Consider the following 27,604-nt stretch of genomic DNA (forward strand, 5'->3'; position numbering starts at 1 on the left):
GCAAAAAGAAATGAGCTCTATGGAACTATGAAATGGATTTTAAGCACCTAAAGACAGTGCGCTATTTCATTTTAATTGACAACACTTTTTTTTAGCAGATTAAATAGCAACGGCTGGCTTGGAACCAAGATCATCAGATCTCAGCCTGCTGAGTGGCTGGGATTACAGGCGTGAGCTACCTGCCACCATACCCAAGTCCAGGGCAGCTGCTGCACAGGAGGCATCGCTGTATACTCCGAGTGCTGGCCCAGGCTTTTCCACTCACTGAAATGTCACTTTGAACCTCAGTTTCCTTGTCTCTCAGATGAGAGAAGTGCAGGTTTATCAATACCTAATCTGTTTGGGTCCACCATGTACAGTGCAGTGCTGCCCACTTAAGCACGAGTGACAAGTCCAGGTGTGTGTCTGTCCAAAGCCGCTGACCTTACGCATGTCCTGCACGCTTCCTCCTACTAGTGGAGAGCAGCCTGGACCCCAGTTCCCTTCCTCACAGGACTAGGCAGACATGAAAGTCAAGATTAGAAACATTAAAGGCGATGACTGGGCTTCTGACCCATTCTCCTCGGCCAACACTGAATGCTCCTAGAAGGACGTCTATTCTTTCACTTTTAAACGATCACAAGTATGGAGTGCTTTTAGCTTCCTTCAGAAATCTGTTCTGTAATTACTTGACTCATCCCCCAACCCCATAAGTGGCTGTTTGAGATTTTCTCCTGTGTCCCCAACATCATTTTGGTCTCTCCTTTATAGCTATACTAAGAATGAATCCTAATTACTTATTCCTTATAATTTCGGTATGTTTCATATGAGCCACACTTTATATTGGCTGGTATGACAAAGACAAAAATGTGATTTTCCAAAGAGCTGGAGCTAGGATTAGTCTAAAAGCAGGACATGTCTTTGACCGGGGCAGAAGAGAGAGGCTAACAATGTTCCACAGCTTCTAGAGCTTCAGGGAGAAAACCACTCAGACTGGGGAAGAAAGCAGGAGAGGAACATGACTTAAGGAAAAGCAAGAGAGACACTCCAGGGAAGGCGGTTTGGTCAAGATTTAACTCTGCAGGGAATAAAGACTAAAACTCTGTTGACCAGTTGTTAAACTCTCTCTAAATCATCACAGAGAATTCACTTCAATACTATCTCTCCCACCCAAAAAAAATTTTTTTTTAAATGAAGGCAAGTGGGCTGGCAAGCAGAGTTTTGAAAAGGCGGTAGAAGGTGAGCAGAGATCATTTTGACTTTAGAGGTAGTAACTGTTTCAAAGGAGTAGATGGAAAAATCAGAGACCAGAGACACCAGAGTGACAGGACGGATGACAAAGAACAGGATTGCCACCCACATTGCCAAAGCTAAAAAAAAAAATCTTGAGAGAAAAATTATGTATCTTAAATGCAATATTAAGCAATACAGTATCTGATATTACCTGTCAGGTTTTCAGTAAAAACTTTCTGCATTAGAACAAGACTTCAAGAGTGCGTGACTGCACGTGTGCACGTGTGTGTGTTGTGTGTGTGTGTGTGTGTGTGTGTGTGTGTGTGTGTGTGTGTGTGTGTTTCAGAGGTATGCAAGCACCTGTATCGGGAACCCAACTAGATTTAGTTTAATGACAACTGAATGTGGAATCATCAAGGTCTTGTGAGAACCATGAAGATATGAGCCCTCTGGAAAGTTTTTATTTTTTAAATATAGAGGTGCTGGGAGATGTGGTGCCTGAATCTAATTCCAGTTATTTGGTAGGTGGAGATGAGAAGATTGTGGTCCAAGGATGGTCCGTGTAAAAAATATGAGAGACCCCATCTGAAAACAAATTCAAAGCAAAAGGACTGAGATTACAGCTCAAGTGGTAGAGCACTTGCCCAGCAAGCAAAATCTCTTGAGTTCAATCCCCAGTATCCACCCTCCTCGGAAGTCACAAAGAAGTAGTTGAACTTTTGCATGCTCTAGGGAAAAAAAAAAAAAAAACAAAACTAGCATCAATGTAATCTAAACCCCAAAGGACTATGAACAGCTAACTGATACCTGAATTTTACTCCTTTGCCTAAATGATGTTTATGTAACTCAGTGTTGATTTGTGTTCCAGTCTTTATAAATTTATCAACATGATTCATACTTGGAAAACTTCTTAAGAGAAGCAGTAATTTCCCAGAAAGAAATTCCAAGTCTTTCTTGGAAGAATGAAACGAGAGATTTTTATCTCTGCTTGGAGATGAAACTCTGGAATAGATTCTAAGTTTTGTTGTTTGTTTTTTTCACTAATAGAAAAGAACAATAGTCTTTCTTGTACCATATCCAGAAATGACAACAAAACAAAATATCTCATCATAGTTACTGTATATCTATTATTGATAAGCAATGGCATCGGGAATGTTCAGGCATTTTCTCTGTTGGCAGCTCCAATATAATGCAAAGTCAATACTGAAAGATAATTCAATTGGGCCATTCCCTGTTATGATACTTCCTCAGCCTCCGCAATATCTAACCTGGGATTTACCAGTGAAGAAAATCCCATGCTTGGGTAGTAAATGTACTTATGATCAGCCTTGCTTGCACATTCACAGAAGATGTACAAATAAAGCACACTTGAGTCTTTTATATACCACTTCTGCCAGGGATATTAGCAATATTGATTGGAATTTCACTGCATACTTACCCTTTCTAAAAAACTGCAATGGCAAAAGGCACAGAATATTAGGAATCGGGGGGAAAGCAATAATCCATATACTGAATACTCACTGCCGGATCAATCTGTTCCTTTCCTATAGGTCATTAACAAGTTCGCCTTTCGGTATAAATACCCAGTTTGCCACCTTCCATCTTTCTTAACACAACACAGAAGCAGCAGCATCATTGCAATCCACCTATTAATAGAGAAGTTGATGAAGTCACATTCACCCCCAGACATTTGAAATCTCAGGTAAGAAGTAGCATTCAGGAACAAGGGCAGCCCTACCCATAAACCACTGTGTCCCTGGCTGGCCTGTTCTTCATCACTGAGGCCTGCTGGGAATTCATGAGGAAGGAACACCGCTGTGGACAAGATTCCTGCAGACATCCCACAGTGACTACACTTGGTTTTACTGAGCAGCTGTTCTGAGCAACGTAAATAACGAAGCAACTGAAAGTAAAAACTGAACAACTAAGAATCACTGACTTGGGTTCCATTAAGGATGCATAGAGGCTCTTTACTGGGCATGACTGAGAGAGAGTCCGGCGCAGACAGGGTGGCCACAGGTCCCACGGCCTTTCCTTCTCTCCCACACTCATTCTCTCAGATACATTCAAAATAAAGACGCCAATGGAAAACCCTTCCTCTCCCGGAACACGGTGCAGCCCGACTCCTTGGCTGGGTAGGTTTTGTCAACCGCATTCCTATGGCTCTAACTGGAAGAGGAAAGCTTTTTACTGTCACGGGCTTTGGGTGTGTGATGTATGCTTGCATGGATGTTTACATGGCTAGGAAAAAAGGTCCTGTTTGTTGAATTTTGAGTCCTGCCCGTGGTCACCTTGGTAGAACCAGAGCGAATAATTTTGTGAGCTTTATATGGCCCACAGGGTGGATGCTGCTTACTCCTGCTAGACAATGCATAGCCCATCTGCTACACCTTTCCCCAGGTAAACTCACACCCTTCACTCCAAGAAAATGCCTGTGCCATCATGAAAGACCCCCTGAACATTATCTGTGAGTTGCAAAAGCTCTCCTTATTAGCTGACCAGTCCAGCCTAAACTAGGATAATAAAGAAGAACCAGAAGACAAAACTTGAACTAGCTTCTATTAGCAAACCTTCTGGCAGCAGTAATAATTATCCTGCTAGCTAGCCACTGGGTGGCAAGGGAGATGTTGCACGATCATGACAACATTCTTTTTTTTTTTGTGAAAATACTGTACAGAGGGGTTACAATTACATGGGCAAGATAATGAGTACATTTCTTACCAAGCATTGTAGCCTCCTCCTTTGTTTCCCCTTCCCATCCCTTCGCAGCCTCTTCCCCCAACCCTCCCCCCCCCACCATCAAAGTTGTAAAGTTTGTTTTCGACATGACAACTTGTACATCTCATTGTTGCAACGGGTCCACCTGTATCCTTATTTAAACGACTTGTTTTTCCCCTTCCCCTCCACAAATTATATCGACATCAAATACAGTGAAAGCAGGGGTTATACTGTGGGGGAGGGACATACAAAGCAACAAAGAAATAATCTTATAATTGCGTTAGAAACAAATGCATGAAAGAAAAAAACATTTAAATACATATCTTAGGGTTCATTTTCCTAACATCACCTTATCTGACCTTTCTGCTTGACTCATACATATACTAGGTATTGCAAATAAGGGAAACCATGGAACCTATGTTTCTTTGGGCTTGGCTTACTTCACTTAATATAATTTTTTCCAAGTCTTTCCATTTCCTAACAAATGGGGCAATGTCATTCTTTCTGATGGAGGCATAGAATTCCATTGTGTGTATATACCACATTTTCTTGATCCATTGAGGGGCATCTGGGTTGGTTCCATATCTTAGCTATGGTAAATAATGCTGCAATAAACATAGTTGTGCTGGTAGCTTTAGTGTGGTCTTGTTTGTAAATTGGGTAAATGCCCAAAAGTGGGATTGCTGGGTCATAGGGGAGCTCTATGTGGAGTCTTTTGAGGAACCTCCATACTGCTTTCCAAAGTGGTTGAACAAGTTTACACTCCCACCAACAATGAAGTAAGGTTCCCTTCTGTCCACATCCCCTCCAGCATCTGTTGTTATTAGAGTCCTTGATTTTTGCCATTCTAATTGGGGTGAGGTGGTATCTTAATGTTGTTTTGATTTGCATTTCTTTTATGGCTAGGGAGGTTGAGCATTTCTTCATGTGTCTATTGGCCATCCTTCTTTCTTCTTCAGAGAATGACAACATTCCTTTACAGAATAGAGAAAACATCCATCCCTGGGTAGTAGTCACCTAAATCCACAGCTTTCATATCACATACATGCGTGTATGTAATAAAACAAAAGCCACAAGGCACTAGCAACCCATATTACCTGTGTTGAATTGCAATCTTTTTCTTCGCTTCATTTGTTTCAAGTGTTATATAAGCCTCTACATTTTTTTGAGCTGTAATTAGAAAAACAGCCATTACAAAAGGTCAATAAGACAGGTGGCAACGCAATTGATTTAATCTACTTGTAGGAAATCTGGACACCTCGAGAGCATGTTTGAGACATGAGGTTCTGTTCCTGAAGCTATTAGGATTATTTTGTTTGCACAAAACTCTAAGCATAAAGGTCTAGGGAACACCTACTTAATTTCTATTAAAGGAAAAAGCAGTCTGCTTTAACTCTGAGTCAGGATGAATTAATTGACCAGAAGCACAGTGCTTAGTTCGGAAATCCTTCATGGAGTGGCTGTATAAAGGCAGCCCAAAGGTAAGGAGGTTTGAGGGCGTCGGGGGAAAGGAGTGACAGTCACGGTTTCTTGGTTTGTGTGGATTCCCCCCTCCCCCCACCCTCCCCCCTCCCCCCCACCCCTCACCCCCCCACCCCCGAGCCCAATGAGAACTTCAGTCGTGGCTGCTTGGAGACATGATGAATTTGGAGATGCCTACAATTGTAGGTCAGAGGTCAGCAGCAAAATTCCAAGGTTTCTGCCAATGTGTGTTACATGAGCATGGGGCATAATCAATGGCTGGGAGCCACATTCTCAAGGGCTTTCGGCAGCATGTTAGCACAGAAACCTGTTTCTTTTTATCCATCTTGAGTCCTGCTCAACAATGTTAAGTGGCGGGGGGCGGGGGGGGCAGTCAGGCAGTCAGAACAAAGTAGCAGCCAACAGCAGAGGAGCTACAAAATGCAAATGAATGCATTCTGTGAGGAAAGCCATCTCTTAATGAAGAGATTGCAAAGCTCCAATGACTACATTGCACCTTTGGATATGTTTATGCAATTATATTAAGTGAGTTAAACCAGGCCCAAAGAAATATAGGTCCCATGGTTTCCCTTATTTGCAGTAACTAGTATAAGTCAAGGACAAGCAGAAAAGGTCAAAAGCTATGGACATATGACCAGATAAGATGATTCTAAGCAAAATGAGCCCCAAGATAGAGACACCAGCATTTTTATATTTCTTGCTGTTGGTTTTAATGTATATATAATGTCCTATGTGATTTTTTTTGTTTCTTTTGTATGTCCTTCCCCATGGTGTAACCCCTGTTTTCACTGTATTTGATTCTGGTGCCCTGCATCTTGTAGATACATTTTTCTAATTTGGGGAGGGGAAGGGAAATAACAAAATGCTGAAATAAGGATAGAGGTTGACCCATTGTAACAATGAGATGTACAAGACACTATGTTGAACATGGGAAGGGATGGTAGGGAAAAAACAAAGGAGGAGGTAACAATGCTAGGTAGGAAATGTACTCATTACCTTACTCATGTAAATGTAAGCCCCCTGTACAGTATCTTTACAATAAAAAATACCAAAAATAAAGAATGCTACATTCAAGATTGGGCAAAAGACTGCCTCCCTTCCCAGAAGCCTACCACACACCAGCTATGAACAACAGTTCATCTAGTTCCCATTACCTGTTTCCAGATCCAATGGTTGCAGTCATCACAAGAGCCCAAATGGACAACTTTCCTTTGCCAATAAAAAAAGAACTGATAGGCCAGTATATCACTCAAAGAGTTAAGATTCCAAAGTACCAAGTTTGTAAAAGTTGAAGTCAGGCCTGAATAGAAACTAAGTGATGGATCAGCCTCTGTCTGTCTCTGTCTCTCTGTTTCTGTCTCTGTCTATCTGTCTGTCTGTCTCTCTAACACACACACACACACACACACACACACACACACACACACACAAACAAACATATACTACTGTTGAAGGTACCAGGTATTGTTCATCTTCGCCATGATTCGATCTGGCATCCAAATATTAATATGAACAGATTCTGTACTCATTTTCATAAACTCACCTGCACTCAGATGGCTGAAAATGGTTAAATTAAATTTAGAGTCTCCTAAATCCATATATTCCACACAAACATTATTCAAGTTTTTCCTAAAGGTTAAACACCAGAATTCACAATGACAGGACCAAATTCATATTTCTAGATAAGGAGGAATAAAGACTTTGGTGGACTAAAAGATTTGATTTAAACTCCGGATTTGTGAGTTAAAGAATGTCTCTAAACTTGTCTACTTAACTGACAGTATTTTCCCTTAGAAAAATCAACAGAAAACTTGCAAATCCAAGGGCCAGCATGATAATTAGAGAAAGAACCTTTCTATTGTCTACTCCAAGTCTAGCCATGTGCCAAATAACAACATTGTAGTCAATAACAGACTGTATATACAACAGTGGTCCCATAAGATTATAATGGAGCTAAAAATATTCCTATTGCCTGGCAACAGTGTAGCCTTCAAAACACAACACATGAATTACACGTTTGTGGTGACACTTGTACAAACAAACCCACTGCATTGCCAAGTCATATAAAAGCATCACAATGAAAGTATGTCTAATACATGATAGCGATAATAAACAACTGTTACTGGCTAATATACTTACTATAGTTTTACTATTATTTTAGAATGTGCTCCTTCTAATTCTAGAAAACGAAAGAATGAACTGGTTTCTCAGGAAGGATTTCAGAAGACTGTTATAATCATGGAAATCTCCATGACATCACCATTGAACATCACACACTGGCTTCATGTATGTACATCCAGGAAGACCTCACAATGGGATATGTGGTAGTATTGACCTCATGTTCCTGTGTGTCATCTTTTTTTCCTTCCTTCTTTCCTTCCTTCCTGCCTTCCATCCTCCTCCTCCCTCCCTCCTTTCCTTCCTTCCTTCCCCTTCCCCTCCTCCTCCTCCTCCTCCTCTTCCCCCTCCTCTTCCCACTAGTCCTCTTCCCCCTCGTCCTCTTCCTCCTCTCCTTCTTCTTCTTTTTGTGCTGAACCCAGGGCATGAACTCAGGACCTGAGTGCTGTGCCTGAGCTTTTTCACTCAAGGCTAGTGCTCTATCTCTTGAACCATAGCTCCACCTCTGATTTTCCAGTGGTTAATTGAAGACAGGAGTTTCACAGACTTTTTTGCCTGGGCCGGCTCTGAACTGTGACCCTCAGATTTCAGCCTCCTGAGTAGCTAGGGTTACAGGCATGAGTCACTAGTGCCCGGCTGTGTATTCTTTTTTAACCAAAAAAGTCTTAAAAGTTAAAAATAATTACCCAGAGAAAAGCTTACTGAAGAAGGATAGAAAGACTATTTTTATAGCTGCACAATGTATTTATGTTTTAAGGTACACTTACTATAAAAGAGTTAAAGATTCATGACACAGTTTATAAAGGAGAAGGGGGCACAGTAAGCTAAGGTTAATTTGCTATCAGAGAATATTCACTTTTCATGAGTTCAGTGCGGCCGATGTGGCCTGGGTTTATAAAGTCTGGGGCTGTTGTTGGCGGTCGCTGGCCTCTCAGGCTGTCACTGTCCCTCACTGACTCACACTGTGAGTGGCAGCTCTGGGGTCTACAGGATACATTCATGCTAAGGGCTCTCTATGGGCTGAACTCAACTCATCTAAATGACAGGACTACTGACAAATGACAGCATGCTTTGCTTTTGAATACAGTGGTACTCATGTGACAGTGATTATACAGGTGCATGGCTGTGAGTTCAGCTATATCATCTGTTCATCAAACTCCCATGCCCCATGGACTTGCAAGGATAGGGCATTCTAGGTACATCCTCTTTTCCAGATGAATAACTCACAAGAAAACCGGAAAAAATCACGTCATTTTAATAAGCTAACCATGCACCTATTCAAACAGGGCATATATTTATTTCTTCTGCTAAAGCACTAAAATGTCACTCTCCCATGCCAAAGCAAAAGCAGAGAATATGGCAGGGCTGTTCTTTCAGATCTTCTGGTTGTCTTGAAAAATCCCAGTGCACCAACTACAATTCAATTACGGTGTGCACAGTTCGTATTTTATGAGCTTGCTCCAGCTCCTCCTCCCACAGATAACCCCACAGGGAGATGCTGTTGTCCCCTCTTTGGCATAACATTCAAGGAGGAATAGTGTGAAAGCACTCTCTCCAAAAATAGCTCACTTCTCTGTAGCACCCTTGTCTGCTGCCAACCCTGAGGTGGAAAACAGTCTTCTTCATAGCTCTTCTAAATCACAAGGGGGAGATTCTCTTATAATCTGTGTGGAACCAGTATGCTTTCGACGATCATCTTACATTTTCTAATTAGTACTGTGCTCTATTTCAATGAATTGCATACCTCTCCATTGTAAGGGACACAGGGCTTCTAGATTGTGTACTAGTGCATTATCAACATTGTACAGCTGTATATTTAATAATAATCTAGTAGAACTCCCCGTAATTCTCACAATGAACTTAGAGAAATATTGCATGATGCTTCTTGCAACTGATACCAGGTACATCAACGTTGTGGTATGTTTTCTCTACATGTGTACAGAAACCAGAAGTTACATCCAAATAAGCAATACAAGGACTGATAAAGTAAACAAAATGAGTTATTGAGGAATCACAAGTACAAGAAAGTCTTATTTAAAATCAAGGATGTAGCCATTTAATGAGCAAATAAAAGTGCTCAGTGGCTATACACAAATCAGGCGTTACCCAAGTCCCATTAAATTTCTAAACTACATGCTTTCAATACATGTGCATGCTTTTTATTCTCACAATGATAGTAATGATATCACTCCGATTTTTATCATGAAAAAATATTTCTCAAGTTGTTTTGCACATGTGAATAGCAATCTACAATTTTAGGGAAACCACTGCAGGAGAATATAATGAGAATGATTTATGTATAAAACTAAAATTAACATTTACAGGTACAAATTTGCATAAACTGCATTAGCAGGCAGGATCCTGACTCAATTCTCTAGGAACACCATTATTTTTATTAACAAAAATAAATCATTCCAGAACTATCTTTTAAGCAAAAACATATAGACAGAGACTATAATACATCAAAGACTGCAGAAGGGATGAATTTGACTTGTGTAATAATTAAATCCACAATAATTTACATGTTACTCAATTAGAAATATTTCTTGTTCTACAAAAGAATTGCATTGTGCAAATATACAATAAATTTAATACTAAGTTACCTGATTTTTGTGGGAAACTATTTCTAGGCAGTTGATTAGCTTTGAGGAAATGTCTTTCTTTCCTCACATAATTAACAGAAATTAAAAAATTTAAAGCTACATACCTCATGATCTAGTTGAAACATACATAGCTCTGGTCTACAAATCCCAGTTTTGTGTTTGCTATAAGTTTATGACTTGGAGCAAGCTTGCTAGGTAGGACCCCAGCATACCACCTTGAGCATTTGAGTACTCAGAATGAACAATTCTTTGCCTTGTAATCATGTATTCTATCCAGCATAGATTTGCTGAGTTCGTTGCTCCAATGGATAATGGATTATTTGTATTAAGGATACAAATTTCCATCAGGAATGGGGTCACTCAGGGGAAGGTAAGATTGAGTGAAAAGAAGAGCTGTGGGAATGGCCATTTTGTCCCTCACTGATGAACTCTGTGGTTGCTAGGATGGCCAGTCTGTGTCCATTGTCAGTGAGCAATATGGCTATTAGAATGCCCAGTGTATCCCTCATAGGGGGGCTGCTGACAGCTGGGCTCCCCACTTCTCATCAGTCATCTCGCTCAAGAGCTACACAGGCTCTGGGCCTTAAAAAGTCAGTGCCAGGATTGCTACAGGGCCCCGAGCTCATGCATGATCTGCATGGAAGCATGATCTGCATTTGACCCTGTCAGTGGGCTGCTTAGATAGCAGTCACAGTCAGGTGGAGGGGCATAGGTCATACCCATCTGCTGGTCTGTGAACCCAGGACCCTGAGCCCAACACCGTGGCAACTGAACTGACACTGTTTGGATGATTCAAGAATCCTTCTATCTTGGGTTTTTCTTGGTCTGGAGAATTTTCACTGCAAACGTCATGTTTACAAATGACATAGCACTGAGAGAGTATCACATTCAAGCTTCCTGCTCTCTAGGGTAATGTGTACATCGAACCAGAAAGTCCTATTCTTCAAAAATGATGGAAGGACCTTGTGACTGAGACTCACCCAGAAGCAGGTGACCAAGGAATGAATGCTCAATGACACTAACGCCCCAGTCACTTTCCCTTCTTTAGCAATATGGTGGCCACCGAACTGTGGAGCAATTCGGTACTATTGTTCCTTCACAGTGCAATGCTCCAGTTCAGTTACCCAATAAATCAGTAAGGGCCAATGTTCCAGCGGTGTGTTTTTCTGTTTTCGTTTTCATTGTTCCAGTGATAAATGTGAACTGCAAACAGGAAACACAACAGAATGTGTTTTCATGAATAAATGAACTCCAATTGTTCTACCGTAATAGTGACAGCATGGCTTGCTCCAGTATTTTCACCTATTCACAAATTTCACTTTAATATCATAATACCACTTGTTCCAGATTTCACAAACTATCCTATAGTAATTATGTGCCAATCTTTCAAAGACTACATGCAAAAACTGTAGGGCAGGTTCATAGCTATGCTGTGGTTCAAAAGGAATTCTAATGTATTTCCCTAAAGAAAACTGCCTTTTCCCCCACCCCTCTTGCCTATAATACAATGTGTTTTCCACACTATGACTAAATAAACATAAACATAGAAGACCTTGTGTGAGATATGCAAATAGTCTATAGACTATCTCATGGAAAGAGAGGAAGTTGGATAGCAGGAAGCCAAGTTGATAAGAACCACTTGGCTCTATTAAAAACTAGACTCTCTAATTTAAAAGAATCTAGTTTTAATTGGGTGAAGAGGTTTTAAAGACATTCCAAAAGGTCAAGGGGATGAGGAGAGACAAGGACTTTTTAATGGGTAACACTTCGATTGTGAAAGAGCATCACCATGTGCTTTCTTGAGCAGAGCCCTGTGATTGGGTGGATTGGGGGAGAGGGGCACTTCTTCCCTGAGGTGGGCCTTGTATATACAGCAAGGTGAGACTTAAAGGTGTTGGTGGCTTCTCCTAAACACTCCCTTTCAGAGCTAGGTATCTCTCAGCAGGTGATGGGCATCAGCATGGGCAGCCATTAATCATAACAATTAGCTAATGTCACCAAGCACAGTCGCCCACTCAAGAAACCTGTGCTGTTTATCAATGAAGGTTTCTGTCACCAGCACATGTTGCTGGCTGGGATACAGATTAAAATGGACCAGAATAAAAGCCAGATGTTAGCTGGATGTGAGAGAGGCCATACAGGCCAGAGATCACAATCAGTGCTGGTGGTACAAAGTGATGGGATTCAGATTAAGTCTCTTTTCAGTCATTACAGCGTATGCCTACTAACTGCTCAGGACTTCCTCTTTACTGCACTACATAGCATAGGAACTTCACAGCTCAATAGACGAAGCATGCGTTTCATCTTACGGGAGAGGAATTCGGGCGTGGGTCCGAAGCTCCCAGATCCCTGTGTTCATCAAGGGCTGTGTATGTTGGTGGCTCCTTGTCTACAGTCCTTCACCTCTGAGAATGTTGGAATCTGGTCCCCACCAGTCAAATGACCTGAGGCTTCTGTGTTCAGCCCTCTGTTGCTCCATGTCTCTCCAGGCATATGACCATATCAGGGCAATAGTGTCCCAGAGCCTTCTATTACCTTATTCTGCCTCTTAAACTGAGTAAGGCCAACCTCACTGAGTAAAACTGGGTACTTCCTGTTTGATAAAGACAACATGGTACGCCACTCTCTTAAGACTGAAAGACAAGGGCAAGGTGGGCACTGGTGGCTCATGCCTGTCATCCTAGCTATTCAGGAGGTTATGATCTGAGGATGTGGGTTGAAGCCAGCCTGGGCAGGCAAGTCTGAGAGACTCTTATCACCAATTAGCCACCGGGGAAGTGGGACTTCCCTGCCTCCACCATGGAGATAAGATGGCGTCAGTTAAACCCAATATCCTATTATACACCACCACGTAGCCAAGATGGCACCAGTCAGATTCAGCATCCCTACTTCGTAAGGAAGAACCAAGTGATAAAAGCTCATGAGAGAGAATAGCAGGGAGTAGGTGGAGGGAGGATATCGTGTGATATTGACGAGCTACAGTTTGTGGGAAGAAGAATTTCTGTGGAGTGATGATCCCTACCAGTCATGTGCTGTGTGTCTCAGAAAGATAGGAAACAAGATTTTGAATGATTTCATCAGAAAGAAATGATGGCTTCTTGAGGAGATACGTTTAACCTAATTTCTATTTTATTAAATATATATATATATATATGTGTGTGTGTGTGTGGAAACATCATGTGTTTTGTGTTACTCTAATAAGCAAGTAAACACACTCAAGTGGTTATAAACTGACCACAGATGTTACCTGGAGAGAGGTGGGAATAAAATAGAAGTTAAATTTGCACAGACTCCCTGTATTTGGAGGAAGGAGGTTGAACTACCTGAGTGTATTCCCTGTTAAAAATTCACTATCCCTATTTTTAAAATTCCCTATTAATTAAAGAATTCCCTATCCCTATTAAAAATGTTTTCAGATACATGTTTTTTTTTTGTAAGAATACTGAGTAACAATAAGAAAGAACTTGAGGGGACTTTCAATACATCCAGGGTAGTAGCTATCAACCCAGTCTCCACACTCCAGCCTTCAGGAAAGCACAGCCTTCCTCTTTCTACCTCCCAGGCTGCTTACTCTCTGCAGGAAGACCAATGTGAAATCAGGGTGGAGAATCACTCGTCTAAACCAAGATCCCCTCCAGGAGCCTCTCCTGGCTCACCAGTAGAGAGGAGGAAGTGACCTGCCAACAGATCTCAACAGAAACCCGCGCTTCCCAACTGCAGCTGCAGTTTGCATCTAACGTCCTCCAGACATCAGGATGTGGGAGGAGGGGGTCACTAGCCATAATCCTGACAGTTCTCAAGCCCAGGAGTCCTGGCTTCTGACTCTCCACATTCTATGGCTTGCATTAGCTGCCAAACTAGTCTAGCTTGCATCAGAGTGATGCTGAAGAGTTGAGACAGAGCCCTCACTAGCAAAAGGGGCGGCCTTGTCTCTAGGAACCGGCAGACAGATGGATCCTCTCCATCAAAGGAGCACCACAAGAGTGAGTGAGTGGTGAGCAGGCACACAAAGACTTCTCTAATAGGCTATGAAACAAAACATACACTCCCAAAGAACTGCTCCGCAGCTACACCATTAACCTTTGACTCACCCCATGTTCTCAAACGTGACCTAAGAAGGTCATCACGAGTATGAATTCATGTTTATCTATAAAAGAATGTTTACTGCAGTGTTGTTTACATAAAAGAAAAAATATCATGGGAACGTTATGAAAACTTCAAAATGTACCATTAATTTTTAAAAAGCTACAGAAATACACATACATACAATACAGCCCCAATTTAGTAACAGTACATATTTCACATAGTGAAATGAGAAAATACACAGAGTAAGTTAGTTTGTGAATGGCTTTTGATTACCTTCATCTTCCTTTTCAAATGTTCTGTATTTTCAAATTAATCTAGATGCCATATGCATTTCATTTAAAAGGAGAACATTTCTAAAAACTGTATATAGTGAGCTACAAGACAATAAACACAACTGTATTTGATTACAAAGTTTGAGACTTTTTAAAGAAGTTCTTCAATGGACTACCAGTTTATCTTTTTTTGCATGACTTGAACCAGGCAACAACTTCCTCCACATTCTATGAAACAGAATCACACATTTGTAATGGAGACTCAAATAAAAACTCATCCACTTCATTTATAGAGGCCACAAACTCAGAAAGGGAACGTCAGATAAGTTTAATCTTCTATGAAATTAGAGATGAGCATGCCCATGGAGCCCATCTTTCCAAGTTCTTTAATAATATTTAGTAAGTACTTCTCACATGCCAGGACTCCTGTCAGCTTGAAGAACTTACTCATGAGAGGAAACATGCCTAAAACCTCTGCGCTTGTGGGACTTCATCCTGGAGGGAGGAGCCACAGAAGATACTAAAGGAGAAGGTACTCAGGGGAGGAGGAGATGGTGGGGGGGAAGCTGTTGGCAGGAGCATGGGTGTGGAGTGCCTTGTTGTGAAGTCATGACATAGAGGCGCTGAAGAAGCCACTGGCTCTGTGGACCTCTGGGAGGAAGAACATCCTGGTAAATGGAGGAAAATCATCCCTTCTCTTTCACTGTCCTTTGGGCATTTGCAATTACATTTCTGATATAGATTTAGTCACTTCAGGGCTATGCAATAGTCAGATTAATAGCTTCTAGAGAAAGTGGAGACTGGGGATGGGGTGGTGAATTAAGAGGTAAAATCGGCATGTATGTGTGTGTGTCTACTGACAATGCTCACCCAAACCCTCAAGTCTTTTTCTTGTTGTTAGTGTATAAGTTAGTGCATAAGTGGGTAAACATCATGCTGGACTGGTTAAGAAACCAAACCTCTTCAGAAAACCTTACCTAATATGTATGCTCATTATACCTCTCTCCCCAGAAAGGATAGAAATGAGCCATATATTTAGTTCCAAATTATTTCTGTAGTCTGTTTAAAAGTCATATTGGAATATAATGTAAAAATAGACCTAACAAACGATGCATGCCAAATGTTCTTCTCCCATCACCATGCATCAAAAATAGGCCAAGCTATAGTAACCAAAGCAGCTCAGGATTCCCCACAAACATGGAGACCAATGGAATGGAATCGAAAAGCTGAAATAAACACCCACAGCCACAGCCATCTGATTCTTGACAAACGTGCCACGCACTTAGGAGAAAAGATGGTCTCTTCAACAAACGGTGTTGGGAAAGCTAGAACTCCATATATGGAAGACTGAAAGTGGATGCTCATCTTTCAACTTGTACAAAATTGAAATCAAAACAGGCCAAATATCTTAAGGTACAACCTGAAACTTTGAGACTACTATAGGATAACAGGGAAATCTTGGAAGATACAAATACAGACGGTGAGTAGTTGTTGAGTCGGACTCTAATAGCTCAGGAAATATGAGCAAGAACTAACAAACAGGGCTGCATTAAAGCTTCTGCACACCAAAAGAAATGATGATCAGAATAAACAGACAACCCACAGAGCAAGAGAAAGTCTCTACCACCTAGTCAACAGACACAAAATTAACACCCAGGATATTCAAAGAGCCCAAAACATAAAACAGCAAAAGAACCACTAATCCTATTAGTAAATGGACAGATGAATTGACCATACAATTCTCTGCAGTAGAAATACAAATGACTAATAAATACGTGAAGAAATTTGCAATGCTTCAGCCATAAAGGAAATGAAAAGTTAAAATGACACTGGGATTCAATCTCTCCTCCCTCAGAATGATTAACATCAAGAAAATAACAAATGTGGGTGAGCATCGTGGGAAGAAAGAACCAATAGCAGTATTTATGGGAAGGTAAATTACTATAGGCACTACAGACATTAGAAAGGAGATTCCTTAAAGGACTAAAAACAGAACTACCATCCGATCCTGCTGAGCCATTCCTGGCCTTGAGCTTGCCAGACAAGCACTCCACCACTTGAGCTAGGTTTAGCAAGTGAAACATCTATAAAGATTCAGTCCCACTGCAGGAATATCATCTAAACATACAATGATAGCTCTTATTAATGGAGGCTGGAATTCTGGCTGCTGGGTAGCTGTTTGTCCACAGAGAGTCAGGTGAAAAGTTAGGGTTTCGTGGAAAATAAACAAGTACACACATACGTGCACACTGGAGAGAGGAAAGTGAAACTGCTTGGCATGAAAGATGAAGAGCAAACATCCGTGACAGTTGCTTTGTGTGTCTCAGGAGAACAATGAAGTGGAAACTGAGGCTGTTAAGAAATGTTTTGTTTTGTTTTTTTTTTTAATAATGTAATAATAGATGGCTTAAAAAGTGTTGGGGGAAGGAAGGGACCTATAATTTCAGAGTCTGCAGACTTAGGTGAAAAGATCACAAGTTAGAAACCAGCCTGGGAAGTAGAGATCCTGCCTCAAAAACAAAAGGTGGGGACATAGGTCAAATGGTAGGATGTTTGTTCTCTCAGCAAGCCCAGAGCCCTGAGTTCAATCTCTACTGATGAAAAAAAGAAGCCAAGGACTTTGGCCAACTGGAGGGCCTGCTGCTTCTACACGCAGGCAGCAGGCAGGCAGGCAGGCAGCAGGCAGGGAGGGAGGGAGGCAGGGAGGACCACTGGAGCAGGATTTTCTTATCAACATAAGTCTAAAATTTGACCTACAGTAGATATGTTCAGTTTTTTTTAACACAAAGGAATACATATTAGAATTCCAACATTTCTTAGAGACTAATGAATCCAAACTTCGTATTTTATAAAGGTGAAGACAGGCTAAGAAACAAGGTTGGCTCAATGCTCAGCAGTTATGGGCATACATAAGAGGCTCACAGATACCATTATACCTCATCTTACAACTAAGAAGACTTCATTCTCTGAAGGGTTGAATGGGTTGCTTAAAGATACCAGCTGGATGCTGATGGCTCATACCTCTAATCCTAAATACTCAGGAGTCTAAGATCTGAGGTTCTTAGATCGAAGCCAGCCCTGCAGGAAAGTCTGTGAGACTATTATCTCCAATAAAAACTACCAAAAAGCCAGAAGTAGAGCAATAGTTCAAGGCCCTGAGTTCAAGTGCTATTACCAGCACAAAAATAGATAGATAGATAGATAGATAGATAGATAGATAGATAGATAGATAGATAGATAGATAGATACACAGTGAGCTGGTACCAGAGCCAGGACATAGAGCCAAGTGGTTTTTCTAGAGGCTATATTTCCTGTAGAAATTTTTAATACCTCAGTTTCCTCAGATGACACCCGAATGTTAGCTGCTGCACATTCTGGATAGCTGCTTTCTCTGGTCCCTGGTCGATCTTGTATTAAGATGTGATCCTTCCTATTTTTTTAAGGAACATACAAATTTCTGGTCTACTCTCCCAGACCAGAAGTCATCTTGGTGTAAATTGCACAAGTAGTAGCTGACATGGGGGGGAGGACAAATGAATTGATAGACAATGAATAGTATGTCAAAGAATAATTGTCAGGCACCAGGGAAATGCACATTTGGATGAGCAAACTAAAAAACACAACCCATAACAAATGTGTATGAGGATATGGAGAAAGCCTCACATACTGCTGGTATAAATATGAAACCACTCTGTACTTTGGTCCTCAAAAGGTTAACCTGGAAATTCATATTTAGAATATATACCGGAGAAACATCCACACTAAAAATCTGTACAAAAATTTCCTAACAGTATTATTCATAAAAACCCCAAAGTGGAGATAACCTAAATATCTATCAGTTGATTAATGAATAAAATGTGACACATCCATACAATGGAACATTATTTGGCAGTTAAAAAGAATTGGTGATGACACATGCTACAGCCTCAATAGACTTTGTATGATTCTACTCAGATGAGTGGAATCTTCCTTCTATTTAAAGATGGAAGATTCCAGAATGCCTATCTATGACTGAGTGCGGGGTGAATAGTGAGGAGTAACTGCTACTGGCACAAGTTTTTTCCAGAATTAGCAAGATTTAACTCAGGATACTGAAGCACTCTGACTGTATCTTAAGTAAGTGAATTGCAGAGTATGCAAATTATACACTAATGAAACTGTTATGCTGAGCAAAACAAAGTCAGTCCTTGCAAATTACTGGTCTATCACTGGTGAATCTGCATCATTGAGAATTAAAAACCATAGGTTTAGAAGGAGCAGAAACTCCAGAATCACTCATGCAGAATAAAAGATTAAAAACCAGAAGGAAAGGGGTGGATCAGAGGTAGAATACTATCTAGCATAGGTGAGGACCTGGATTAGAGTTCCAGATTTCCAGAAGTAAGGTGGGTGCAGAATCATTTCAGTGTCAGGATACTGAGTGTGCATGTGTCTGTCCTCCTACCCCTACCCCCTACCCCCACCTACAATAAGATCTCTGCATCACTCAAAACCTAGCCCCTTCTCACTGGGACACCATCTATTCCCAAGGCACTGTCTAGATGGGAGAAAAGATAACATGTCAGCCTTGGCATGACCCCAAAGATCTTCTTGGAAACTGAATTTAAAATTCATAACTACAGGATCCCTGGTAGATCAGATTCCAAAGGCACAGAGCAAGAAGAGTGGAGAGCAGCTCACATGTACTTTCCTGAAGAATGTAGACTCATGTTTTAACTACAAAAAGTAAAGCCTTCAAGTTCTGGAACAAGTGTAAGACATTGACAGAATAGTACTGGCCCTGCCTGTGACCCAGGAAGAAGAATTTCAGAGTCAGTGACGGGTTTGCAACACCCCCATCCACATATGTCCTTCATGATGAGCAGTTCAAGGCAGTCTTTGACTAATATGGGGAAATGTTTAAAACAACAACAACAATGTTTTCTAGCTATTAATAGGTACGGCGTTAACATACTTTTGGAGTCAAAGACCTATTGGATATTAGGCAATTTCCCTTACATATTTTTGGCCTTTAACTCTTACTAAACCTTGTACTCTCGCAATGTCTTCATGGAGCGTCATCTTTGTGGAAAATCAGCTTTGCTTTCTTTAAAAACAAGCCCCCAATTGATCCAAGCTGCTGGCAGTTCTGGAAAACCTCTTTTACACAGTGGTAAGCAATGCCTCTTAGTTCATGAGCAAAGAAGCTAAACTGAAGACCTCTTGCTTAAAGAATTCCGCAGTCAGCGAACCACCTTGGAGTTTCTGAATCCATGAAAATCTGCACAGCTCCCTCCCCATCCTCTGACTGCAGTTTTTCTATATGAAAGGTTAATGTAAAGATACTTTACACCACTTACTGCCCGCTCTACGTCTCCATAGCGCACATTCGTGGATATCAAGTTCAACCAGTATGCCTCCTACTCAAGATCAGAATACAGTATTTTCCCCTAGAAAAGTGTTGGGCTCCAGGAAACAGGTCAAATACTTCTAAAGTACTGCCCTCTAACTTTTTAAAGACTTCCACCTGCCTCTTCCCTTCATCAGTGAACATGCAGCACTCTTTGGGCCTGCGATTTCTCAGCCTCAAACAATTTTCCTCCTTACCTGTTTGTGTTAGGGTTAAGGAGATCCTGGACCAGAACAGCTGGTGTTGCTTCCTAGAGGCAAATCCACTGACTATTTCCCTAACAAGCGGCACGAACTCTCTTACAATGGAAACCTGTCTCCTAGGAGAACATTGCCAAAGCTTAGCGCTCTATGTCAGTAACCTGTTTATTATGTTCTGGCTTTGTTAAGTAAAGTCATGCTTTGACTCATCTCAGGAACTTGGGAGCCCAGGCACCCCACATTTCTCCACGACTCAAGGAGCCTCGGCTGCGAACTGTCAGCTCTGGCTGACAAACCTGGAGGATCACAGCTTGGAGGCTGCTGTGGTTTCTGCCCCGGGGACCCTGCTCCTGTGCCGCTACCTCGTTGAATTCTGGGGGCGCGGCAGTGGATCTCTAGTCTTTGCACTTAAGATCCTGAGAGCAGAGAAACCACTCATCCTGGCCAGAAAGAAGACAACCATACTGAGCACAGTCAGACCCTCTCCCGCCGGGCACGGATAAAGCGCGCGCTGGAAGAGAGTGGTGTGGAGTTTGGAGGCCCGGGCACCGGGGGTTTGCAGCCGGCCGGCCGGCTCCGTGGAGGCCCCCGTGGAGCACCCCGCTTTTCATGTTATTAATGACGTCCGTTAACCCAGCAGGAGTGGGAGGGGGGGACGGCATGGGAACGTGGACTAGCAGGTAACCTGTTAGCAGGGGACCCTCCCCCGAGTCCGGATACCCAGACAGAGGCCCGAGTCGGGGGTTTGGGCACGCGGGAGGGGCGCGCGCGCACGCGCGGGGAGCTAAGTCATCGGATCTCCCTGTCCCAAGCAGGTGCCAGAGCAAGACGGAGGGAGGGGGATAGGGGTGGGTCCTGCCTGTACCTGGGGGGGGGTCCCCAGCCCGGTGACTCCGGTCCTCTCCTTCCCCCCCCCCTCCGCGCTCACCCCCAGCCCCCAGGGGATGCCAAGCAAAACTTAGTTGGGTCAGAGTACCCAGACCCGCGGAGACGCAGCACCCAGCCCAGGGGACTCGGTGGGGGCGGGGAGGGGGGAGCTCGCGCGCCCGGGGCCCCCCCGGACCTCCCCCGCCCCGCCCCGCCCCGCGCGCGGCTCACCTGCGTGGGGCATGGTGATGGTGTCGTTGGCGCTGGAGCCCACGTTGAAGATGACCACGGCCGAGGCGTTCTGCAGGAAGGCGGTGCGGATCTTGTCCCGGTAGGTGCAGTTGCCGCGGGGGATGAGCGCGATCCAGGGCCGGCCGTGCGCGGGCGCGGCGAAGGCGGTGGCGGGGTCGCAGGCCAGGCGCTCGTGCGCCGCGCGCGCCATGACCACCTCCCCGCGGGCGTCGCGCTTGGGCGAGTGCTCGCCGTAGCGCCCGCACTCGGTGCGCTCCGAGCGCAGCTCCGCGCCGCCCGCCCCGGCCCCCGCCCCGGGTCCCGGCCCGGGCTCGGCGTAGGTGATGTTCACGAAGGCCGTGTACCACTCCTCCTTCTCGGCCACCGTGAAGTCCAGGCACAGCAGATGCACGAAACAAAAGGAAAGCAGCCATGTTGAGAGAGCCAGGCTGCGGCACGCCTGCACGAGAGACATGGCCACCTGTCTCCGCCGGCCGCCCTCGCCGGCCACGCGCGTCCGTCCGGCTCCGGAACCCCGTCCCCGCAACCCCGGGCCGGCCGGCCCCGCGCGCGGGCGCGGGCGCGGGGCTGCGCTCCACTCCCGCCGGGCCCGAGGGGCCGCCGCCGGGGACCCGACTCCCGGCGGGCGGACGGCGCCGGCCCGGTCCGCGTCCCCCGCTCCGCGCTCAGCGCTGGCGCGGCGGCTGCATCCCGCTCCCCGCGAGAGCCGGGGGCTGGGAGGCCGGGGGCGCCCCGTCCCGGGCGTGCGGAGCCCCGCGCCCGGCGGCCCCCGCTCTCATAGGGGAGGCGGCGTCCCGGGAGCGGGCCCTCGGGCCGCGGTCGGCGGCTCGCAGTCCCCGGGTGCTGCCCAGGTTGCCCGGCCGCCTCCGCCGCCTCCGCCTCCCGCCCGGGTTCCCGCGGCGGCCGGCCTCCGGGCCTGGCGGAGCCGGGACACACTTGTGTCGGAGGGGACGGCGCTCGGGGAGCGAGAGGAGAGCGCGGCCCGCGGGCGTGCGTGTCGGTGTGTGTGAGTGTGCGCGCGCGCGTGTGCGAGGAGGAGCTTCGTGTGATGTCAAAGCTCCCGGGCTCCGCGCGCCGGGCGCCCCGCGCCTCGCGGGCCGCAGCGACCCCTGCCGGGCCTCGCGCGTATTCCCAACCTGTTGGGGGCGCAAAAGGAAAACGGCTCCTGGGGGACCCCAGGAGGACAACTTCCCGCGCCTTTCGACACCGCACAGTATCTCAGACTTGCTCCTGAAGGTTCCCGCCTCACGAGGGAAGGCGCGTCGGTTTGCTATTGCACGACGTGTCCGTTCAGGAGCACCATGCGTCTCCACCCGTGCCTCCCCCTCGCAGGCTGCTGGGTCCTTCCAGAGCCACTCCCGGGACACGGTTTAGGACCAAGCTTCAGGTGGACAACTGTGCCCAGGCAGTGTCGGAGCTGGTACCCCGTGCGCAGCGCCCCCAGCACCTTGCCCGGGTGCTGGGCTTAGTCACCCCAGCATGGCCTGTGTCCGGGCAGGGAAGCCCAGCTTCCCTTCCACCCGGAAGCAAGCGGTCGTTTGCTTGCTTTTACATGCTTGAACTCGGGGCCTGGGTGCAAAGATAGCTCTCTACCACTTCAGCCACAGCTCCACTTCTAGCTTTTTGGGTGGCTAACTGGAGATCAGAGTCTCATGGACTTTCTTGCCCGGGGGTGGTCTTCGAACCCCTCCTATCCTCAGATCTCAGCTTCCTGAGGAACTAGGCCTACTAGCGTGAGTGGCCGGCGCCTGGCCGGCATTTGTTTTCTTATGCATGGTGTGTCTGACTCTGTAAGGCAAGACGCTGGGTGAGATCGTTTTCCACCGTTTGTTGTGGTCCCATGACCGCTTCTAGGGTGCACCGTGTCAACCCACAGGGGAGGTCTGTTTGGATTACTGTGTAAAGCCGGTTCTCCAGTTGTGCCCAGAGTTGCAGCGAGGACACAGTCACCCTCCAGCAGGGTTTTGGAATCTGGGACACGGCCTACAGTCCTTACAGATTGAACATGTAGCCTCCATGGCTTCCTTGACCTGAAATACCTGGAAAACATTGTCCAAAAATGCACCAGTGACTTTCAGACAGCCAGAGCATTCATAGTCATGATAATAAATCTCCCATTTACGCGGGACCTTGCTAAGTAAGCGTGCAGCGCTCTGTTGCTGAGTGTCCACCAGCCATCTTCTTACAGACAGCAGTACAAACCGCCGGCAGCTAGGGGAAAGAGCCCAGCTGCACCCAGATTAGAACAGGCACAAGAACTACTTGGAAGAACCTATCTCTGCAGCATTGCGTGTGCTGGATTTGTATGTGTTCCTAGCTTATCCACTTTAGAAAATAGGCTTCTAGGCAATTGGGACAGTGCTTTTTATAGCCTAACGCCAAGGAGGCACAAGTGGCACTGCCAGGCTGCTGGTCTCTAAACCTCCAGGGTCTGAGGAAGGAAACTGCTGTCTGCAAAGCCTTCAGTAGATTCTGCTCAACCATGCTGACGCACACTGTGGATCCTTTCACCTCTTTATCTCTTAGCAACTTTTATCTAGCTCCAAGACTTGGGGAATGTCAGTTAAGAGTATATGACTTGCTGACATTTCATGCCTATAATCCTAGCTACTCAGAGGAGGCTAAGAGCTGAGGATTATGGTTCAAAGCCAGCCTAGGCGGAAAGTGAGATTCTTATCTCCAATTAAACACCAGAAAATCTGGAAGTGGAGCTGTGACTCAAGTGATAGAGTGCTAGGCTTGAGCAAAACTGCTGAGGGACAGCACCCAAGCCCTAAGATCAGTGTTCGTGTGTGTGCGCGCATCCCACACACACACCCCCTCCCCCAAAACAACACGTATATGATGCTGACTCTGACAGTCATAGGTTCAATGTACAGATTGAACTATGCAACTTGGGGGTAGAGATAGGATGGGGAAAGATGGGAGTGGAGGAAGGGGTGATATCGATCAAGACACATTGTACTCATAACCTGACTTTGGGAATTGAAATCCCTTTGTACAACTATTTAGTGAAAACAAATGAACATATTTGTTTAAAAAGAGAGGGGTGACTGCCTCTTCCCTTTCCTTCCCGTGGGAAAAAAAATTTTTAAATTGGGGCTGAGGTTATACAAGGCTGGGAGGCAGCATCGTGTCTAGGAGACTGGTATTTCATAGGACTTTGAGACAAATAAGTACAATATTAAGTAAAATGGTAGCCACATTTTTTTCTGTTGGAGGTGGAATTTATAAAGATGAAAAGAAAGTTGTTTTTTTTTTGTCAGTTGTGGGGCTTGAACTCTGGGCCTGGGCGTTGTCCCTCAGCTCTTCAGCTCAAGGCGAGCACTCTACCACTTGAGCTACAGCGCCACTTCTGGTTTTCTGGTGGTTTATTGGAGATAGGAGTCTCACGGTCTTTCTTGCCCGGGCTGGCTTTGAACGGCGATCCTCAGATCTCAGCCTCCTGAGTAGCTAGGAGTACAGGCGTGAGCCACCAGTGCCCGGCGAAAAGAAAGTTATTTTAAGAAAACCCAAGGCATTGAATTAGATTAAAAGTGAGTATGAAATCCCATTTTTAAAAAAAAGCATGTAACATAGGATACACTGGATACACTTTCAAAACAGAAAAGAGAGACACCACCACAATCCCACCGAGAGCACTGGATACTGAATTGTGATGTCATAACCCATCTAGTGTCAGGGCTCAGACAGCATGGATTTAAATTTTCCATTCTTTCCAAAATTTGAAAGTGTGTCTCAACATTCTTTTTTAGGTTAAAAAAGACCTAAGTCACCAGGTGCTGGTAGCACACATGTATAATCCTAGCTGCTCAGGAGGCTGAAATCTGAGGCTCTGCAGTTCAAAGCCAGCCTGGGCAGAAAAGGCCATGAGATTCTTAATCTTCAATAAACTAGTCAGAAAAAAACCCAGAAGTGGAGCTGTGGCTCAAGTGGTAGAGCACTAGCTTTAAACACAAAGAAGCTTGGAGACAGCACCCAGGCCCTGGGTTCAAGTCCCAGGACCAGCAAAAAAAAAAAATCTAAGTTCTCAGAATTCTTTTATAACCAAGATTCCATAATAACCTGTAAAAAATTACAAAAGTAAATAAGAAATATGAAAACTACATGTGCATGTGTGAGTGGCATGTGCATATATGTATATATATATATGCATATATATGCTGTAATTCTCCCTTTCAGAGATGAGAAGTACAGAGTTTATCAAATAGCCAGATTTCTATGTGCCATCTCTGTTAAAAGGAACCATGGCTGAGTCTAGGGCTAGACATGAGAAAGGATTCTGGAATCCTGGTATGGTTGTACTCAAAGCATGATGGGAAATGTCAAAATGACACAGGAGCCATGGCTCAAATCCAAGGACAATTTCAGTATCAAAATAAGTAATGATAGTTACTGGCTGATTACATGAGAGATGAATCTGTACTAATATAAATAAGTGATGTAATAAATACGTAGGGAAGAATTCTGATCATCCCTAGTGACAGAAATACCACCCAATAGGGGGGACAAGAGAAAGTCACCCTTGGAGAATTTATTGTTTTGTTCAGACAAGAGTCCTCAATGAAAAGTAAGGTGGGGGGGAGGGGGTATTTGTTAAGCAAGATGTTAATCTCGTCTTGAAATATCTTTTGAAAAATATGTATTGATTACAAGGGGGAAGATGGTGAACTTATTGCAGATACATGGAAGACACCAAGTTGACTGGTGATGGTGGTGAACATCACCACGCCACATGGGATGAGCAGGCCTTGTGTTTCTCAGAGAAATCCACTGATTTCACAGCACCACTTCTGTCACATCCCTGCTGGCCATACATGGCCTGAGCAGGCACACAAGGAGACCCCATATAAATGCAGGGGCAGAGACAGCCTACAGGATGGAGGGTGTATACTCTCTCCCAGTCTCAAGCCCGTAAAAAACAAAGAGGGATAAAACTCACTGCTGCAAGTTGAAAAGACCCCAGAGACATGACAGCAAATGATCCTGAATATTGGCTCCTGGACTGGAAAGCAAAAGCAAACAGTTGGCAGAAATCGAATGAGTTCTGTAGACTGTATGGGCTATCTTATCAGTGGTGATTTCCTTCTGTGGATGTTTGCACTGTAGTTTTGTGGAGGAATGTTCTTGTGTGGCTTGGCGAGTGATAGATGCATGCTGAAGTATTTACTAGAACTGAGATGACTCTGCAGCTTTTAAATGGATCAGAAAAAAGACTAATGACAAAAATCTTGGTGTCCATTGGCCATATTCTCCAAGAATCCAGAATGCAGATGACGATATTTTTTAAATCAAAATTCACTTCTTGGGATGAAGGCATTAAAAAGTTTCTAACATATTCTCCTCAAGCACAGCTAATTTTTCCAGTAATTTCAATAACCACTTGTTAGATCCTCCTATATATAATACCTGAGATAAACAATACCGTATTTGTTCATTAAGCAATATTGAGCATTTTAATCCATTAGGCAGTGTCCCAGGTACTGCGTATACAGTCAAAAGCACAAGACCCTGGAAAACAAAGTCAAAGGGTAGAATGTGTAGCTCGAGCAATCAAAGGTGCTGAGTTCAATATCCAGGAGTGCCAGAAGGAAAAAGAAGAAGAAGGAAGAGGAGGAGAAAGAAGAGAAGGAAGAAGAGGAGGAAAAAGAGAAGAAGGAAGAGGAGGAAGAGGAAGAACAACAAGAAGAAAGCATCAGCATCTGGTAAGGTGAAGTTGTCATTCATTCATTTTCTAGGATGGAGCAGATTGCAAAGGGAATTTGTTCAAGTAAGGATCAAGAGGCTGGAGTGAGTTCAGCTCAACGTGCCTACAGCTATCCAAAATGGTACTTGTTTCATTTTGCCTCATCATACAGTCTTGGAAAGGAAATTGCTAGATCAATGCACGTGAAAAGAGTTTTCAAGTTATTGACACACTATGCAGGCTGCCAAATTGCTTTCTCAAAGGTTGGCCTTACCAGGCCCCAAGTGAAGTGAACTCTCAGAATCAGTGCTTGGAGCTTCTAGTGAAGACAGCTTACTGCTGAGTGCTGGAATGTGGGGGAACTCTCTCCACCAACCACGCCACCCTGTCCTGACAGGATTAGAACATCTCCAGGAAGCTCTTTGGTAGAAGGAGAGGATCTTATTTCCTGAAAGGTAAGGGCAGACTTGACTTGAATACAGCAATGGTTGTGTCTTAAGTGAGAAACAGGGGGAGAGGGGGAGAAAGAGGGGGGGGGGAGAGAGAGAGAGAGAGAGAGAGAGAGAGAGAGAGAGAGAGAGAGAGAGAGAGAGAGAGAGAATGTGTGTGTGTGCACAAATGTACTAGTACTGAGGCTTAAACTCAGGGCCTGGTGCTGTCCCTTTAACGTTTTGCTCCAGGTTGAAACTCTACCACTTGAGCTAACACCTTCACTTTTG

General features: G+C 44.4%; 1 protein-coding gene across 1 annotated transcript in view; it reads right to left on the minus strand.

Moving 5' to 3' along the window:
- Window positions 1-23,683, minus strand: part of LOC138809327 (RING finger protein 150) — a 131,025-nt gene extending 107,342 nt beyond the window's left edge. Inside the window, exons 1-3 of the mRNA XM_069995859.1 lie at window positions 23,577-23,683; window positions 23,239-23,410; window positions 21,179-21,971 (exon numbers count right to left, since the gene is read on the minus strand). Coding sequence (XP_069851960.1) covers window positions 21,179-21,971; window positions 23,239-23,410; window positions 23,577-23,683 — 1,072 coding nt within the window. The remainder of the gene's footprint in view (window positions 1-21,178; window positions 21,972-23,238; window positions 23,411-23,576) is intronic.
- Window positions 23,684-27,604: the final 3,921 nt, after the last annotated feature.

Source organism: Dipodomys merriami, unplaced genomic scaffold (genome assembly GCF_024711535.1).
Source record: "Dipodomys merriami isolate MVZ:Mamm:240054 unplaced genomic scaffold, mDipMer1.0.p SCAF_491, whole genome shotgun sequence".
Taxonomy (NCBI): Eukaryota; Metazoa; Chordata; class Mammalia; order Rodentia; family Heteromyidae; genus Dipodomys; species Dipodomys merriami.